A 19,565-nucleotide genomic window follows, 5' to 3' on the forward strand; every position below is an offset into this window, starting at 1 on the left:
GTATCTGCCTATTTTCGCTTCGTGTCAAGAAGCCGCTTCATAACTCGAAAGTTTATGCGGACTTTCGAGTTAATTCGTTTGGGGTTCGGAGTAGGAGTCTACTCCGAGGGTGGGAGCTTAGGTTTCATCATCATCACCTTTCATCATTTCATTAATCATCAAGAAAAAAAATACGTAAGACATGGCTGTATGGGCATAGTTCCCTTTGCCTTACCCTTCGGGGAAAGCCAAAACAAAAAAAAAAAAAATGTTTGTGGTAGTGCCTTTTCTAAAGAAACATCATCTGTTTCAAATATTTCTCGCCAAAAAATTGTTTTTCTAGCTAAAATCATGGCTTCAACCATGTTCAAGTTATCGTCAGCTCTGGTTAATTCCACTAGGAACTTTAGGAGCGTAGTGCACCTTGTAAACAAGGCGAACTTTACTACAACAAATGCCGTGGCGGTAAGTTGCATAATCAATATATTTTCGAATGTATTTGTATTTTTCTGTGTTCATATACTCGTTCTGTCTTTTCGTTTAAAGCTATATTAAATACCGTTTCATTTACGATACAAGAGAAGTGGCGTCTTAAGTTATCGAATATTGTAGAGGTTATTTAGTCTACACTTCAAACTAGCCCACTATTTTGGTCCCTCATAATATTTTACCTCAAGGACCAACATTTAACTTCAAGGATATTTCTGTAATAGCTAAATTTATAATATCAAAGTACCTATAAAAATAGTTCGTTGAGATATTTCCAAGTATAAAAATATTATCTAGCCTGAAACTTTTTTCAGCAAATACAGCATGAAGTAATAGAATGGTCAGTGAAATTTTTAGCATATTATTATGATCACATAGGTATCATATTTCGTCTTAATATTGTGTAGAAATCTTTTCTTTAAGTTACTAGTGTGCAAAATGTGTTTTGTTACTTGTAAACAAGTGATGTAATGATTGGTTGTAACAATTGCTACTTAAAGAAATAGATAGACAGTTTATGTAGAAAAAATAACATAATAATATGGTATTGGAGTAGCCTGGTATATGGCACATAGGACACTTATACTTTATAGGTAATGTAGGCTAGTGAACATTTTCAGTTCATAATGTATTGGTTGGGTTTTTGACACACAATAGTAGGAAGAGGTTGGAAAGGCCCTAATACACATTTTGTATGAGAACTTTACTACTATTCCTGCAACCAGATAACTACAATAGCTCTACTGCTTCTCAAGTTCCATAACCACTTTATGTATTTATTATTATTTACCAGCAGTGTATATTTTATGTGATAGGCTCAGTTTTATCACTACTTTTTCTAAAATACAGCATACACAAGTATTTTTTTGATAAATAGCCGATCATACTAAGATTCTTACTTTTCCTGTGATAAGAAGAGATCTCCTTGCATCACAGGTGAAATTTGAATTTTTGCCCTGCAGGTTTATAATGCACAAGATGACTCTTAAAATACTATCGTCGTGCATTGTAAAGCTTGCTTTCACTGTGCACAGTCAAAATATGAACAATTTGCTCATACTTGTATAGCGCATGTTTCGCACTTACTTGGACCTTCCAACCTCTTTCTTCTTTTCTGTAGTTTTTGAGACAGTGTTGTTAGTTTCATCTTAGTTATCAAAACTTATTGAAGAAAACAACAGGGCAACTTTACAAGAATAATTTGTTGGTAGTATATCAATCAAGTCTTTTTATTTTATTTGGCCCAGTGTATCCTGATCATGGATGTAGGCCTCCCTCCATTTGTTTCATGACTCTCCATCTAATCATACGGCATTGCACAAAGTACTGGTTGCCAGATGCAGAGCACTCACTTACACCTATATTTTTTTTTAATAAATTTTTAACACTCTGGATGATTATGCCAGCCTCATACGTGCATTTGCGTAACCCAAAGGATTAGCGGACAAAATATAAACTAAAAACTTTACTTGATAGTGGCTCTGCTAACCAGCATTTGATATCTCCATTGCCAAGGGAACTTGAACTATGTAAATTTCATTATTTTATAAATAAACTTTATAATAAGCTTTTACCTAGTTAATAAAATAATCTTAATTTTGTTCAAAGTTGATGTGTGTTCCATAAATTTTATGCCTGTTGATTACCCGTCCCTTTCTTTTTCAGCGCATAAGAAAATGATAGGTATAACTTAAAATAAAATTAGACGATGTGTATTGGAATCAGCACCATTAAATGCCTTATTACTGAAGGAACACTAAAGATAGTATACCAGCTGAGCTAACAAGCGCAATACAATTAAATTTTGTCACAGTTATTTTAGTTTGTATTTAAATATATTCCACAGCACAAAACAACAAGCCCCTCGACAGGAGCGCTATTGTCGTAGATTAGATAGATAGATAGATAAATCATTTATTTACATAGATTCTGCATAGAAAAGGCTACTTAAAAACCTAGTCAAATGAGACACTTTTTAAGCAACGTAAAAACGAAAGATTTTTGGAGTTTGTATGGAAATACTGTCCGGTGACGTCATTAAAAGCGGTCAAACGTCGTACTCATTGTTACTTAATTTATAAATAAAATTCGAAAATAAGTCGAAAAGTAAAATAAGATTGATTTTTGATCATCTTAGAATGGCTTCTATTTCTAGATTAGCATTTTATAATTTATCTTTGACCCAATCAAATACCCTATTATTATGACTTGTCCATTATGAGCCTTTATTCCCCGACACGTATTTAAATTGTCTTCTATATTTTTTATTCATTTTTTTTATTCTATGAAATTTCTAACTTTAAAAATGGCAAAGATTCATACAAACTTTCAACCCCCTTTCACAAAAAAATAATAAGACATTTAAGAGTTATCTGACTGCAGAAATTCGAATGTTGTGGTTGTGATGTAACCACATTTGCATCATGTTACCAACTACACTAATGTTGCCATTGTCTTAAAGACAAAGGCTTAATTACTTTAAAAGTTGTTTTTATTTGAGATTAAATCAACATTCACATAAGTTACATAATATACACAGACAGACAGACACACACTTGGCCATATAGAAGTCCAAACATGGATATTATGATGAACCATAATGGCTAAACGGCCTCTGTGGTCCAGTGGTTGAGCGCTGTGCTCACGATCCCGGGTCCCGGGTTCGAATCCCGGTGGGGACAAATCACAAAAATCACTTTATGATCCCAAGTTCGGTTAGGACATTACAGGCTGATCAGCTGATAGTCCAAAAAGTATCCGTGATCCGTGCTTCGGAAGGCACGTTAAGCTGTTGGTCCCGGTTACTAATTACTGATGTAAGTAAGTAGTCGTTACATGAGCATGGGCCTTTGGCGGCTCAATAATAACCCTGACACCAGGGTCGATGAGGTTGATAATTCACCTTACAACCCACACGATAGAAGAAGAAGATTAACCATATGGCAACAGGATCAGCTTATGGCTGATAACAAATAAGAAAAATAACATAATCCCTAAAAATATTTTGGTGAATAGGACACTGTAGGGTAGTTGATTGTTTTAGGGTCCTGCACAACAAAAGGAACACATTGTTAATCAACAAGAAAATTGATTTATTTATTTATTTATGGATCACTTACAGCTATGCACATTATAACATTTAGTTAGAACATAATTAAACAAAGTAAAACAGATGATGAAATTGATGTAACAATAAGCTTTGGTAGGAGACTTCAAGGTCTTGTAAAAAAAACGCGATACTAAAATATCTAACGACATTTAAATTGTAGACTTCAAATGAAATACCTACTTGTTATTTGTGACAAACAGTCGTGAGGCTGTCATGGGGTTATTCAAGTTGCAAACGACTTCAAAAAGCGATACGTAATCTAAATGGGGGTTGGCAGAGCCTTTGGTGAATAAAAGTTTTACCTTTTTCAAATTACCGATCTACTTCCTATTAATTTGGACTTCAACTACTTTCGACCTGTTGCAATAATTCCACAGTTTAGGTATAAAATTAAATTAATTTCAAATCTATTTGATACCACTTGAAAGCTAAGAAAACTACTCTTCAAATGGTACCTACATCACAATCCATAATTCATCCAAACAAACCGGTCCAAAAACCAAACCAAACCATAATCTGTAGTTCGTTGCATAGAAATTGTAAAAAAAATGGTTTGAGCAACGCGTGCTGAAATGATTCCAGTTTATTGTTCGCGAGCGTATCTACTATGTTTGCTTCAAAAACAATATCACAGTTGACTACGAAGTCTTACGCAACACGTTGTTTGTAACCTACGAACTTTATTGTAATGAAACATGCTAATTTCTATCGATCCTGTAGCTGTGTTGATAACGCTAACGTTATCATGTGGTTATGAATACTCCAGTGTTCTTTTGGCTTCCGATACGCGCAGACGCCGGTGCCGCCTGTGGTATAAATTTACCGTGGTTCGCTAACTATCTCCAAATGTACTGTAGAAGGGGCCCTGACCGGTTTTAGTTTGCCTTTCATTCCCAAAGCGGCCATTACGACTCGTTTTGCTCATATCTCCGCAGACAAGACTCAATTCGCCACGTTATTTTTTAATTCTAAATATAAAACCTCTTTTCTAACACTGTCACAAAAGAAATTTAACATTCTTTTTAAAAGCAACGTCTGTCTGACATTTGCAGTGTCGGTTTTTTAGAAATTTTTCGTGTTTCAGTTTATAATATTTTTGTAAATTACTGTGTCTTTTTACCGAAATCAAAATGGCTTGTTCAGTATGTATGAATCCCGAAGGGAAATCGATGAAAATGGTGAGTTTTTAAAACCTTTTTACTTTTCCACGTAGGTATTACTATTATGTAGACTACTACTTATTAATGATTATAATACTTGTTATCTAGTTAGCACGGGACCTTGATAATGTTTACATAAAAGTTATATAATATAATGTCACTTTATATATATCCATGACTTATGAGTAGTCTACTTTGAGTATTTTATTCAACATAAATAAAACATTACCTTGCGCTAGTTAGAATTAATTTTGCATGTTTTATATATAGAAGGTAAAGTTGAAAACATACGTATTTATAAACATATTTTTCCAATAGTATAGAAAAAAACTTATCGTAATTTTTTCTCCAAATAGATACCTACGTTAGCAATAATTATGTCAAATGCACATAGATAATATCTACAGATATACGTATATTTATCATTACTTATTAGATTGATGTTTGATAGTGTGTTGTATAATATATTATACATACATATATTATTATTATATTATATTATAAATATAATAATAATACATACATACATACATAATATATTATGTAATAGAAGTTGTTTCAAGTAACTTACTTAGCTCAAACTTAGTCAAATGAGACACATTTCACGTCAAAACGATTATCTATTGAATTTGTGTGGAAATAAGTAGGTATTCGTTATTTATATTTGATATTGTTTTGTTAATATATATAATAGAAGTTGCTTCATGTAACTTAGTGATAATATATTTCTATTTAATTTGCAAGGTAAATACTGTCCGTAAAACGTCACCAATAAAAGCGATCACCCATCATACTAATTGATACTTATTTCGTTATTAAAAAGTAAAAAGATATATAATTTTGTTTACCTTAGACTAGCTATTTCTAAATTATCATTTTATAATTTATCTTAGACCCGTGCCGTTCTTTGATGGAACCGTGGTAGCCCAGTTGGTAGAACGCTTTGAGGTCGCAGGTTCGAAACCAGCACAGGCCTAAACCAGCGACTGTCGAATTTGTTTTCAAATTCATATTTAGATCATAAAAAGATTATCACTTGCTCAGCGGTGAAGTAAAAAATCGTGAATTCCCAAAAAGATAGAAAATTTTCGGAGGTATGTGACCTAAACTGTATTGGGCTGGTTTTCCGTGCGCGGGTTGGACGGTCAGACAGGCAGTCGCTTCAGTAAAATACCGGACCTGTCAAATCTTCAGGTCAGGTAAGCGGACCCTGTGAGAAACGGAATAATGCTAAGGAAATTATGATTATAATTTATCTTTGACCCTGTAAAAATACCCTAGTGTTTGAAGTTACTGGAAATCGGATATGGTCAGTTATGATCGTCTATGCAACCGCAGTGGCAGTTGCATTCACACGGTATGAAAAACATCCTGTGTGGTTAAAAACACGCTTGATAGGTCAATAGGTCGACGTGACATAATGTTGACCTAATAACAAACATATGACCTACTCAGTGACCTATAAAACTATTTGGTGATAAGTAATCTTGTTTGATAATGAAGTTTGGTTTTTGTTATTTCTTACTTTTGTTTCGTCATGTATTCTAGTGTATTCTTCTCAAATATTATAGTTGGCGCTGTACAGATTTTTTCTTCGTTTAATATTATAATTTCGTGGATAACAGACATATGTCTGTAATAAATTATTATTATGTGGGTATGTGTTGTGCCTGAATGTATTGAATTATATATGCATCTTTATGTTTTTGGGTATAAATGATGACCCTTGTTATTACACCCAGGCACAACACATACCCAGATAATAGTCCATACTCCTTCACGCCGCGCCGGTTTTTGGTCTGTTTAGACCACCACGCAAGCAACACGCGATCATTAACGTACATATTAATAATCCTTCATGTTGATTATATTGAATTAAGAATATTGGCGATTTTTAATGCTCATTTTTCGGTTGACAGAGAAAAGAACGAGACACTATGGGCGAGGTGGATGTCCCTGATGATAAGCTGTACGGCGCGCAGACTGTCCGATCCATCATGAACTTCCCCATCGGAGGCATTGAGGAGAGGATGCCGGTAATAAATTATTATTATTAAATCTAATCTAGTCTACAAGATCCCACTGCTGGGCAAAGGCCTCGAAAGAGATGGTGTGACGACTTGGACGCTTGCCGAATTGACTGGCCGGAGTACGCACAGGACCGCGAATTATTATTAAAATATTAACTAAAGGATTTATGATATGACATACTGGTTAGAAGAGGAAGCCCTAGGCGTACATACCGCGATCAGATCAAGGATGTTTTAAAGAAAGGTCAAGAGTACTTTAAAACGGCCAGCATGCATGAAGTCTTTGATGAGAGTGAAAGAAGCGAAAGTGGTATATCAGGATCGAAATAAGTGGCATTAATGGCACCCCTATTACATGTAACCTGTATCTTATAATCTGGGGTCCTTTAAATCACGGGTGAATGGGCATCTTCTGGTTAAACTCGTTCCACGGTCGACCTCTTCTTCTCCTCGTGAAAGAACGAAGTCAAGAGTAAACCCATCTTAAATAAAAAATAAATGGGCCTTAAATAAAGCTGGCGAGAAATATACTACTTTTCTAATGTACCAATTTATAGCTTCCAACCTTGAAAACTGCGAAAAGTCCCATATAAAATTTCACCCCCTCTGAAGGGGTTGGGAGCAGATTTTAAAAAATGATGCACGAATTTTTTGTTAGTCACAATGCGGAATGCTCCATACAAACTTCCACCCCCCATTTTAGGGAAGTGGCGGGGTTGGAAAGAGACAAAGCAGCCTATGTCACTTTCCATCCCTACAACTATGTCTACTTAAAAAAACACGTCAATTCGTCGCTTCGTTCTTGCCGTGAAAGACGGACAAACAAACAGACAGACAGATACACTTTCGCATTTATAATATTAATAGTATGGATACACCCCTGCCTGCCTCACAGATACAGGAGTGGTGCTATATTATGTACCTAGTATTTTTCACAGCTTATTTCATAACACTTTGTTAATGTAATAGACGAATAGTAAAGTCAACCGCCATTACGTTGATCATTTCGACACGGCTATTGTTTACTATTCACTAGTAGCCCTTGAATAGAATAATAGATTGTAGAAAGTGTATTACGAAATTGACTGTGAACGTTACTGATGCTTATATAGTAGCTATACCTTAAATATTGTATTAATCTAGCTAAACAATGTAGAAAAAAAAACTGTTTTGGTAAACAACATTGTTACCTACAGCATTCGTATGAATCGTTTTGCGTGGTAAATTGCTCGTATAATCATACAGGGGAGTGACATCGTAACGAAAAGTTTGAGGGATGATTCAAACCATGATTCTGAGTTCTGATCAAGTGGAATTTAGTTCGTTTCATCATTTAGTTCACTTAGTTCATCTTGCAATGGATGTACCTCTGACTACCCGAATTGGGATTTAGTCGTGAGCAAAATGTCTTAATTCTGTGTTTTCTTAACGTGTTGTAAGACGAGTAATTATTTACTAATCTTATGGCCGTTTCTACAGTTGTATAACTTATTGTATTTATAATTGGCTAGCGGCGCCAGCTACTTCGTCTTCATAAATTATAGCCAATGTCGTAGAATAAGGAATAGTACTAAGTATAGAACGACAACACTCCGCTTCCCACCAGCGGCTGGGCTAGGTTTACCTCACCCCCCTCGTTTTCGATCGTATGGTATCAGGGGCCTGTTTAATAAAACTTACAATTGTAAATTACAACGACAATTTGATGTTCATTACGTAGCTAATATGAAACTGCAAAATATTCGTGATCACACACTCCGCAATGTACATCAAATTGTCATTGTAATTTACAATTGTAAGTTTTATTTGAACGGAAGGCGATTGGGGCAACCACCGTTCTACACGCCCTATCTATGGAGTAATGGCGATTACTCCACCGACAAGAGCGCAGCTCTTAAATAAAGAGAGAGAGAGAGAAGTTTTATTAAACAGGCCCCAGATGTCACACACACCTGGCGCGTGTACGGTCACGAGTACTAATATGTATTGTATACACTTTGAAACCATGTCACATTAACTTTTTTGACAAATTAAACCGTAGGTCTCATTAAATGTCAAATATGATAGTGCGACAGGGTTTTAAAGTGGGTACATGATATTGCTCATGACTGTACTATTACGTCATTGTGTAGTGTCTGTGTAAACCAAGGTGTTTTTTACGAAGTATCCGGGGTGTGCCAATGTGTTCTGATGTACCAACTATCGCCGTGTTATAAAATCTGGCGAATTAAAAATACCCATTGATGCAATTCGTCTAAAAACAATATTGCTATTTTACATTGCGCGGAGTAGGAATATAACTACAGTAATGAACTTATGTGATTTTCAGTTCCCAATTATCGTCGCCTTCGGAGTCCTGAAGAAAGCAGCTGCCAAGGTCAACATTGAGTACGGTCTAGAGAAGAGAATCGGTAAGATTACGATTCCCCTTTTATTCGATTTCGTTACTATACAGTATTGCCTACCCCTTTGGGGATACATGTGTGATGTTATGTTATGTTTTCTTTCGTGTGGCTTGTAAGGTCGATAACCAACCTCGCCAACCCACCAACTCGGAAAGTCCATTTCAGTGAAGAGTCAAGAAAGAAAACATTTTGAAAGACTAAGTATTGATGAAGTTTTATAACCTTTCAGCGGAAGCCATCATGATGGCGTGTGACGACGTGATCTCCGGCAAGTTATACCGCGAGGGTCACTTCCCGCTGGTCATCTGGCAAACCGGCTCCGGTACTCAATCCAACATGAACACTAATGAGGTATTACATAACATAACATAAGCTCACGGTACAGTCATGAGTAATATCATGTACCCACTTTAGAACCCTATCGCACTATCAAATTTGACATTAATGAGACTTAAAGCGGTTTAATTTGTCAAAAAAGTTAATCTCTTCTATCGAGGTTCGGTATCGAGTTGGAGGAGGAGGGGTTCTGTTGAGGCTGGTACTTCACCTCACAACCCACACGATAGAAGAAAATAGAAAAGTTAATATGACATGGTATCAAAGTGCATGATGAACTAAGTACCCACACCTCACCGAGCTTTCTGTTAGATCAACGTTATAAGTGATGAGCCGTATTGCCGTCTATAATATCAGGTATTTTATGATATAAATTGGTGTTCGGAAGAGGTAGACTGCGATTTGAGCGCATTTTTGTAGGAGTTCGTCTCGTGCAAACACACAGGAACATTCTCAACCTTCCAAGTACTGTAGAAGTGTGCAGACTTGACGCAAGTTGGTCGTCGCAGACGAACTTACCTGTTGTGAACTTACTGAGACCACACATAGATCATTTACTAGATTTAAGTAGTTCCTGAACTATGTCTTTGGGCATTGGGCTGATGACCTGTCATCGTCCGTATACCCGTCTTTGATTGAATATCCGAAGTCAGAAATTGCAAAAAATGCGTACTTCAAAGTTATTTAAGCGGACCCTGTGAAAACGGGATAAAGCTAAGGAGATGATGTTGATGAAACTTTAAAGTAAGTTTGCTTTTCCAGGTAATCGCGAACCGCGCCATCCAAATTATGGGCGGCAAGGTCGGCAGCAAGGACCCTGTTCACCCCAACGACCACGTGAACAAATCTCAGAGCTCCAACGACACGTACCCGGCGGCCATGCATATCGCTGTTGCTATGGAGCTGAGGGACAGGCTGATGCCCGGCCTCGTCGCACTCAGAGACACGCTTCAACAGAAGAGCAAGGCCTTCGACAAGATCATCAAGATTGGCAGGTCGGTGGAACTTTCTGGATCGTTTTTATAACGCTCATGCTGGTTCAAGAAAGGTGTCTCATTTTTAGGATTTTCTTCCGAGTCCTACAGCTTCCTGGAAGCCCTAGGAATGACAATATTTGCTGCAAATTAAGTATTTGATCCTACTTGGTCTAGTATTTAGTAACTGTACTCAAACTCTCTGATCCTTGAGCACACATAGCTCGCATACATAAATAAATATATCTGTATGTAAAACTTCGATTTATTCTTATCCACAGAACCCATTTAATGGACGCCGTGCCCTTGACGTTAGGCCAAGAGTTCAGCGGCTACGTGACCCAGCTGAGCTACGGCATCGACCGCATCTGCAGCACGTTGCCACGCTTGCATTACCTGGCTCTAGGAGGCACGGCGGTCGGCACCGGCCTCAACACACGCATCGGCTTCGCTGAAAAGGCCGCGGCTGAAATCGCCACCCTCACTGGTATGTAGACTTTCAGATGGGTGTTAGTGACACCGTGCCGAATACTGACGGGGATGGTTTAGCTCATGATTCTGAGTTAATATCAAGCTTCTCAAAACGGGTAGCGCTGCCGGTTAAAATCCAGGTACCCAACTTGCACCAATGAGTTAGTAGTTTATATTTTCAACTATTGTAGACGGTGTTCACCACCTATCACGTTGGTTTACTCTGTTATTGCCATCGCGGTGACGACTGTCCGGGTGGCAAAATAATTGGCTGACAAAATCTGAATGCCATCGAAACGACGAGAAGAAAGCGGCAAGAGCTTATGAATGCTGCCGAAAATGCTGTCCGGGTGGCAAAATACTTGGCTGAAAAAATCTGAATGCCATAGAAACGACGAGAAGAAAAGTTGGTCTAACAGACGGCTTGGAGAAACGTAGGCGCTCAGTTCACATTGTTATATCTATAACAATGTGAACTTTCCCGGACTGGTCAGAGATATATCTATATCTCTGACCAGTCCGGGAATGTACTCGTGACCTTATCATCATCCCCCTAGCGTTATCCCGTTTTCACAGGGTCCACTTACCTAACCTGAAGATTTGACAGGTCCGGTTTTAGTCGTCAACCTTACAAGATGTTAAAATTATGTAATTTCCAGGTATCCCTTTCGAGACGGCGCCGAATAAATTCGAAGCCCTGGCGGCCCATGACACGATGGTAGAAGTTTCTGGAGCTCTCAACACTATTGCGTGTTCGCTCATGAAGATAGCCAACGACATCCGGTTCCTGGCGTCCGGACCTCGCTGCGGCCTCGCTGAGCTCATACTACCGGAGAACGAACCTGGATCTTCCATCATGCCTGGTGAGTTACCCGTTCTGTAGTAATCTCTGGTGTCAGGGTTATTATTGAGTCGCTCAAAGGACCCTGAGATGGTTCATGTAACGACTGTACGGCCCGACGATGCTCGAGCGCTAGGTAGGTAATTTACGCGCACAAGTATATGGAGTGACGGAGCATTGGCTGGAAGCTTTAACCACAAACATAGGATAAGGAATAATACGAAAACGGCAACTCTCTGCTCCCCACTAGCGGCTGAGATAGATTTACCTTTAGTATACCCGTTTAGTCTTGAATCGTGAAGGCTTCGTGCGGGTCGTTCAGAATCATCTCACTTTTCCGGACAATCAAATGATTCGAGCCTGCAGTCACCAAACAGGACAGTCTCACAAAGAAATTTCGACGATGTTCCCATCGGGAATCGAACACGGACGTCCAGATCGTGAGCTTAACGTTCTAACCACTAGACCAGGGAGACTGGTGCTGTGTTTGTTAGATGGTATACTTGTTATTATCAATGCTGTAAGTCACTAAAAGAAAATAAAATAATCGATTTAACATCTCTTTGTTTAGAGATAAGCTTGCCTGTACTATCTGTTTTCTTTGTATGTTTGTTGTGTCTGTTTTATTGTGTACAAATAAATAAATAATACAACCAACTTGTTTTCACAGGCAAAGTAAACCCGACACAGTGCGAGGCGCTGACGATGATTGCGGCCCAAGTGATGGGCAACCACGTGGCGTGTACCGTCGGCGGCAGCAACGGACACTTCGAACTGAACGTCTTCAAGCCCATGATCGTCTCCAATGTACTGCGATCCATCAGGCTTATTGGTTAGTAAAACATTTATGTCTCCCATCTGAAAGCCCGGCAATACACTTCTAACCCAGGCCTAGCACACTGCGTAAAACGCTACACAACGCGCGATAAAAGGAAGTCCTTTATAAGAAGAAGACTTTAAGCCTCAGGTTTGTTATCTTAAATTTTGTACCAGGTGATAGCCCTCAGCGTTCCCCATTCCGGCCAAGTAGTTAATGCCATTTGCGTCGAGCTTACGATAAGTCAAACAACCTACAATCTTTTTATTGATGGGAGTAGTGCTCGAATAACAGATTTTTACTCCCATGTTACTTGCTCCCATGACATGCCGAGTTTTCAATTCCCTGTCAACCGAGCTTCGACAGGTCTCTTTGGGCCCCCTTTTGCGTTATCCACGCGCACACGTGTAGGGCTAACATGCGCAACTTATCAAATTTTGTCAATGTCATTTTATCGATTCTGACGATATAATTTAGTCGTTTTGTCGATTGGAGCTAATATTTGAACTCAAATAAGTCATGTCGTTCGAAATACGATCAAAATCACGTCTCACGCATGTTAGGGGAAAGAAACAAACTTGTCGATTTCGACAAAATTTATTGAATCGATCGCCCTGCAGGTCAAAGCTGGTCAGGACGGATGTTCCACAGGTTTTCTAAGGACATGATCAATCCACCGCCATTTTCGTGTGCGGATGTCAGCCTCCACAGTATTTTAGTCAGTGAATCTCCACAGTTATAAATAACCATTGTAATGAGGCAAAAAATTTAACAATATTTAGCGATAATGCATTCTATTCAATCATAATCATATCATTTATTGCGTTCCACATGGGAGGAGGTTGGTAATATAAGGTGAGTAACACATATGGACCCAGATTGGGCACAGCAATTTAAAGGAGAGTTACAGCATATTTTTAGGCTTAAAAATGTGCTGTACTTAAGACATAAGAGTAAAAGAAAACTACTTATCATTGAAAAACTCCTGCAAGGTATAAAAAATCTTCTGTCAATTAGGTACTGTTTTAAACTTCTTTTGAAATTATTTAAATCGGTGATGTCTTGCAAGCCATAGCGAATGGACCTGGATCTGAAATTATGTCTTGGCGTCAGGGGGGTTAAAATAGCCACATCGAAGTAATTCATCTAAGACAGCAATATTGCTATGTGACATTTGCTTGCATTGCGCACTTAATTTTATATGCGCAAATGTCAAATTGCAATATTGCTTTGTTAGATGAACTGCTTCGATGTGGCCTTTTTAACCCCCAGAACCCCCGTTGCCTAGGTATTGTTAATTACGTATATGGCGCATAGCAACGGGGGTGTAAAGTAAGGTTTCATCATCATCAGCCCATTAACGTCCCCACTGCTGGGGCACGGGCCTTCCCTATGGATGGATAGGGAGATCGGGCCTTCCCTATGGATGGATAGGGAGATCGGGCCTTAAACCATCATGCGGGCCCAGTGCGGATTGATGGTTATTAACGACTGCTAATGCACGGAGGAGCTCGAGATGAAAACTTTTTTTTTGTGGTCACCCATCCTATGACCGGCCTTTGCGAATGTTGCTTAACTTCAACAATAGCAGACCGAGCGCGTTTACCGCTGCGCCACCGAGCTCCTCAAGTAAGGTTTATAACATTATTATAAATTGTGTTCTTTTACTCGTTATTAACAGCCTCCGTGGTCTAGTGGTGAGAGCGTTAGGCTCACGATCTGGAGGTCCGGGTTCGATTCCCGATGGGGACATTGGCGAAATCACTTTGTGACACTGTCCTTTGTTTGGTAAAGACTTTTCAGGCTTGAATCACTTGATTGTCAGAAAAAGGAAGATGATTCCGTGCTTCGGAGGGCACGTTAAGCCGTTGGTCCCACCAACCCGCATTGGAGCAGCGTGGTGGAGTATGCTCCATACCCCCTCCGGTTGATTGAGGGGAGGCCTGTGCCCAGCAGTGGAACGTATATAGGCTGTTTATCTATTTATCTATCTTACTCTATATTATACGTTAATACTGAGTTGGTCATCTTTGATTTCGCTCGCTATTATGATAATATAGATTTAACAAAGCATTGTTGTGATCAGGTGACGGCTGCCAGGCGTTCAACAAGAACTGCGCGGTGGGCATCAAAGCCAACGAAGAGAGAATCACCAAGATTATGCAGGAGTCTCTCATGCTGGTCACGGCCCTCAACTTGCATATAGGATACGATAAGGTAAGGAAAAAGGTAAAAAAAATTGAAAGATTGCGGGTACAAACTATACATACAACTTAACAACAAATACATGCAAATAAATATATAACATACTTACAAATATAATATATGAGCGTTTTCAAAATTAAGTGTACTACGTCTGAATTTTAGCTATAATTAAAAATATGACATTGTTGGAGATATTTTGATTTAGATATTATTAAGATACGCGATAGAAATTAAAAAAATTTATTTATTATTTTAAATTATGTGAAGTTGTTAACAGATTAATCTATTTTACCAAAAATTATTAAATTATAGGGCGACGGGCGAAAAATGCGACTATCTTAAAAAATAATTGGTCTGTAACTATAAGAAAGATATAAATATGATTTTAGTTGTGTTATGAAGATTACCAAAGATATTTTATGAAAAAAATATATACATAGTCATAAAATCTATAAAACACGAAATATGCTAGTTTTTCGTTCGGTTTTGTCACAGCTGATACCAAGGCAACCATTATATTTACGATTTAATTTCGAATATTAGTTTAATAAACAAAGTAATTATTGTGATACCGAATATTAAAATCATTTTAATAAATAATAGAAATTATTAGCAACTCTCCATATTGAAAATTAGAAAAATCTAAGAATTTCTTCGTCGCAAAATGAGGGACTGTCACAAAACTGACATACGAATTTTTCTAAGGGTGGGCTCACACAGGAGAAAACCGAACCCAAAAATGTAAGTGAATAAAATAAAAGATATACTTATACAAATTTTAAGTTTTTAACCAAATAATTATCAATTCTTAATGGGAACAGTCTTTTTGAAAATCAAGATTACTTAGTTTAACAAATAACAAACTTGTCTTCTTTTTTCAGCTTCTTCTTCATTCATTTCAGATATTTTTTTCTTCTTCGATTTTATTCTTTGTAAATTTTTTAACCTTTGGGCGTTTAATTTCTCGGGATTTTCTTTTTAAAATTTTTCTCTATATCTCCGAGACCGTTCTGCACTAGTTAGTGGCATTGTTAAGCCTAAAAAATTTAAACCTTTTCAGTATGTAGTCTCAGCTTTATAGTGTCGGTTTTGCGACTTTACTAGTCAGCCTGTAGGTCACAGGGAAAAATGTCGCAAAACTGACGTGACGCTCTGTTCCCATTTTGTATTCAAACCGATATTTAAAAGGAAAAAAAATACCTAGTCTTGTCACCAAATGTAAATAATTTTACATTATAATATAGTTCATCTTCTGAATAAATTAATAAAATATAACTCACCTGAATCTGATTTTATATCGTCTCAAACCCGACAGATAAAATTTTGACGGCCGTGGAATACCAGAAAACACGTCTCGCGTCACGAAATATATTTTGTCACTAGTCTTTTTTTAAATGGCGACCGGTAAATTAAGGATAATTTTGCCATTTTAAAACGAATATAGCTACCGTAAATAATTTCAATAGGCAGTTTTAGTCGTGACAAACCCGACATGTCCGGTCGGTACACTTTTTAAGACTTTTGAAAAAATTGAACTATATTTAAATAAGCACAAGATTTAAATTATAAACTACTGGAAATGAGAGAACCTTTAGAAAACTTCAACCAATACCAAACATCAAATGATACCCTAGTACAAAAAGTTTTAAGAATCTCTTCAAACAGTTATCAGTTTGAGTGGGGGACACAGCAAAATCTAGTACTTAGTGATAAAAATTTACATTTTATTTAAATAATTCCTCATAACCATGAAAATTTTGTTAGAATTTAATTAGTTTAGAATATCTTTAATGTATCTCAATAATTAAAATAATTAGCTAGAAGTAAATTTTACTAGTTATTAGACTTCAAACACAAGGGACAACGTGAAAATGGGAGGTACACTTATTTTTGAAAATGCTCATATACCTAACCTATATACATAACCTAGCATATATACCTACTTATATAAATAGTACACACAAAATACCTAATAATAAGCAACTCAAGAGATTCAGACGATGACACTTCATTATAAAAACAGAACCATTAACAATTCTTCCTTAAGGATACATGGGGTTCTAGTTCTTTGATAGTAGGGTGGTTTCCAACTAGTCAAATCAGTCACTTTTTACTAAACGTCAGAACACGAGATTACTATTGAATTTGTATGAAAAAGCAGCATGTGACGTCATAGGAAAACGTGACAAAATGTCGCACTTTATTACATCTATCTTTATTGAAATTCATAAATAAGTTAAATAGAAAAAACAAGACGTTTTTTGTGACCTTTAGATCTGTTTTTGTTTAGTAATTAGAATTTCATCATTTATCTTTGACCTAAGACACTACCCACACACTTTTTTTTCAAAAGCTCGACCTATGCTCTCTTACAAGGGGCTGTTCATTTATTGCGTAAGGCTATTTTTGGGAGAGGGGCAATGAACAACATAAGCTCACCACTATATTCCGAATTGGGCTAGTCAGAGTACCCACGCTTCATGGAGCTTTCTGTCAGGCCAACGTGATCTGTCGTGAGGCATATCGCTGTCTATAATGGTTGAGTCAACTGATACAAACAAGTCTTTTTTTATACATTAAATAAGATAGCTTCACGCCTTTATCCTCGAAGGGATAGGAGGCAGAGGTAAGAGGTAGACTCCTCGCCAGCTGTGTTCTAAGTCTCATGCAATAGGCGGCGAGCGTATTCCCATTAACCGGGCACAAATCCTGGAAATCACGTAATATCAATTACCTATGCTCGAAACCTGAATTCCATGTCGAATTCATTTGTTTAGGGCCCGAGCCGGGATTCGAACCCGTAACACTACGATGTAAATCACGCGTTCTCCGATCAGGGACTCATACTGTCAAGGATTCATGTCACTCTCGGTGAGGTGTGGGTACTTAGTTCATCTGGCAACTATAATCTGACTTTCCTATCGTCGTAAGCTTATGTTGGTATTATGTTAATGGTAATAATTGTTCTTTTCTCTTTCAGGCGGCTAAGATTGCGAAGTTGGCGCACAAAGAGGGCACCACTCTGAAGGAGACGGCCGTCAAACTAGGAATCCTCACTCCAGAACAATTCGACCAATGGGTCAGACCCGAACATATGCTGGGACCTATGTAAACTGTCACTTGCTTTCTAGTGCCGTTGTCTTATAATCATCCACTGTATAGAGCGACAAGGATATTTTGGCACGCGGCCGTATTCGGAACTAATGCTGCATCCTATGTAAACGTCATTTTTGACAGTTGTTATATATTTTTTTTATTTGTGGCCTGGAAACAAGTTCTTTCAGCCAAATATTTTATAAATTATTTACCTTTGGAATAGAAGTATTGATTGTAGTAACAAATTGGAGAATGTATGGAGATGGTGAACACCAGCGCCCTCCTGCCGTCCAAGTGCCAGAAGATCCTTATCGACCTTGACCTAAATATCAACTGATAGTGGCAGATTGATATGAAGTGCGTACGAGGAATTTGGAATGGAGAGAATTTAGGCGTAAGTCGGAACGTGGTAATTACGGCTCTATGCGCATCCGTAGATATCTAGAGATGACAGTTTCTTGTTTGTCAATAGCAGGTACAATATCTTGCGCAAGGAAAAGGAAAAAGGATTTTAAACATCTCTATCTTCTGTATCACAATTGTGATCACGCAAAAGCAGTACATTCAATGCAATTACTGAATAGCGTAAAAACTGTACATAGACGTATTATCAAAATACTCGTAGACCATAAGCTTAAGTTTGAAAACGCAATTGTTATTGCATATTAAAAATTCAGTCGTTTGAAGATCCTGTTCGTAATACGCCTATGTTTTTTCCTCACAGCTGGGCTATTTTAAATAGTGTATCGTCAAAATGTGATTGTATTAGTATATGTTTATGAATTGTACTAGTTTTGTTTGGTTTATCTGTCTGTGTAGCCTCCGAGTAAGTTTTAACAGTATATTATACTGCAAATATCAATAGGCTTGTAGTGTTTGATTATAAAACAATTGCTGAAATCTTCAACGTTCAATTCAATTTAAAACTGACTAGCCAAGTCCTTTATATAAATAAAATGCCATATTATATTGTCGCATTTATAACAAAACATATTACCAGGTCACTGTAAATTGCCAAAATTCGTTCCATTTAAAACGAACTATATTATACAGCATTATTTTCGATAAAAAACACCGAAAATGCGTCGACATTTTGGTTATATTGTTTTCCAAATATAAAATAATAATTAATATATCACTGTAAATATTTCATACGAAATCATATTTATTTCATTCAATTGTACTTATTTTTAAGTCCCTATATCAAAAGTGCAATAATGTTACAAGTTTACAACATTGTTTTTTTTTTAATAATTGTCGATTGTTTATAAATGCATACTGAAATAAAATAAGATATACTTGCTCGATTGTTTCTGTTATTTTTGTTAATACTAAATAATTATAGCTGCACTCCGGACTTGTAGTCACACCAAATTGTCACACCAGTATCACAAACAGGATTTTTTTTCTTGTTTGTCACACCGCTAACAATACAACACCTTTTGTCTTGACTTGTCATTATTAGTGCTGTGTTTATCGGCGTTTAAATTAAAATTGATTCTAAAATGAAATGGTCTAATGGGACCACCTTGGGAATAGATATTAAAGGAGATCCTTTCGAACAAAAAAATACGGTCAAATTGAGAACCTCCTCCTTTATTGAAGTTGGTGAAAATCAAGGCGATCTGACGAAGGACGTAATATACGATCCCG

The 19,565-nt window shown here is 37.3% G+C and overlaps 1 protein-coding gene across 2 annotated transcripts; it reads left to right on the forward strand.

The window, feature by feature from the left end:
• Nucleotides 1-233: 233 nt before the first annotated feature.
• Nucleotides 234-19,214, forward strand: LOC126373304 (fumarate hydratase, mitochondrial-like). 2 transcript variants are annotated; one of them, XM_050019408.1, is made up of 10 exons: nucleotides 234-444; nucleotides 6,657-6,773; nucleotides 9,097-9,178; nucleotides 9,402-9,523; nucleotides 10,271-10,503; nucleotides 10,764-10,969; nucleotides 11,613-11,816; nucleotides 12,465-12,626; nucleotides 14,698-14,828; nucleotides 17,797-19,214. In XM_050019408.1, the coding sequence occupies exons 1-10, from the start codon at nucleotides 331-333 to the stop codon at nucleotides 17,926-17,928; spliced, it is 1,503 nt and encodes a 500-aa protein (XP_049875365.1). In that variant the 5' UTR covers nucleotides 234-330; the 3' UTR covers nucleotides 17,929-19,214. The 2 variants fall into 2 exon arrangements, with proteins under 2 accessions (XP_049875365.1, XP_049875366.1); XM_050019409.1 differs by lacking the exon at nucleotides 234-444 and adding an exon at nucleotides 4,358-4,755.
• Nucleotides 19,215-19,565: the final 351 nt, after the last annotated feature.

Source organism: Pectinophora gossypiella, chromosome 15 (assembly GCF_024362695.1).
Source record: "Pectinophora gossypiella chromosome 15, ilPecGoss1.1, whole genome shotgun sequence".
NCBI classification, from domain to species: domain Eukaryota; kingdom Metazoa; phylum Arthropoda; class Insecta; order Lepidoptera; family Gelechiidae; genus Pectinophora; species Pectinophora gossypiella.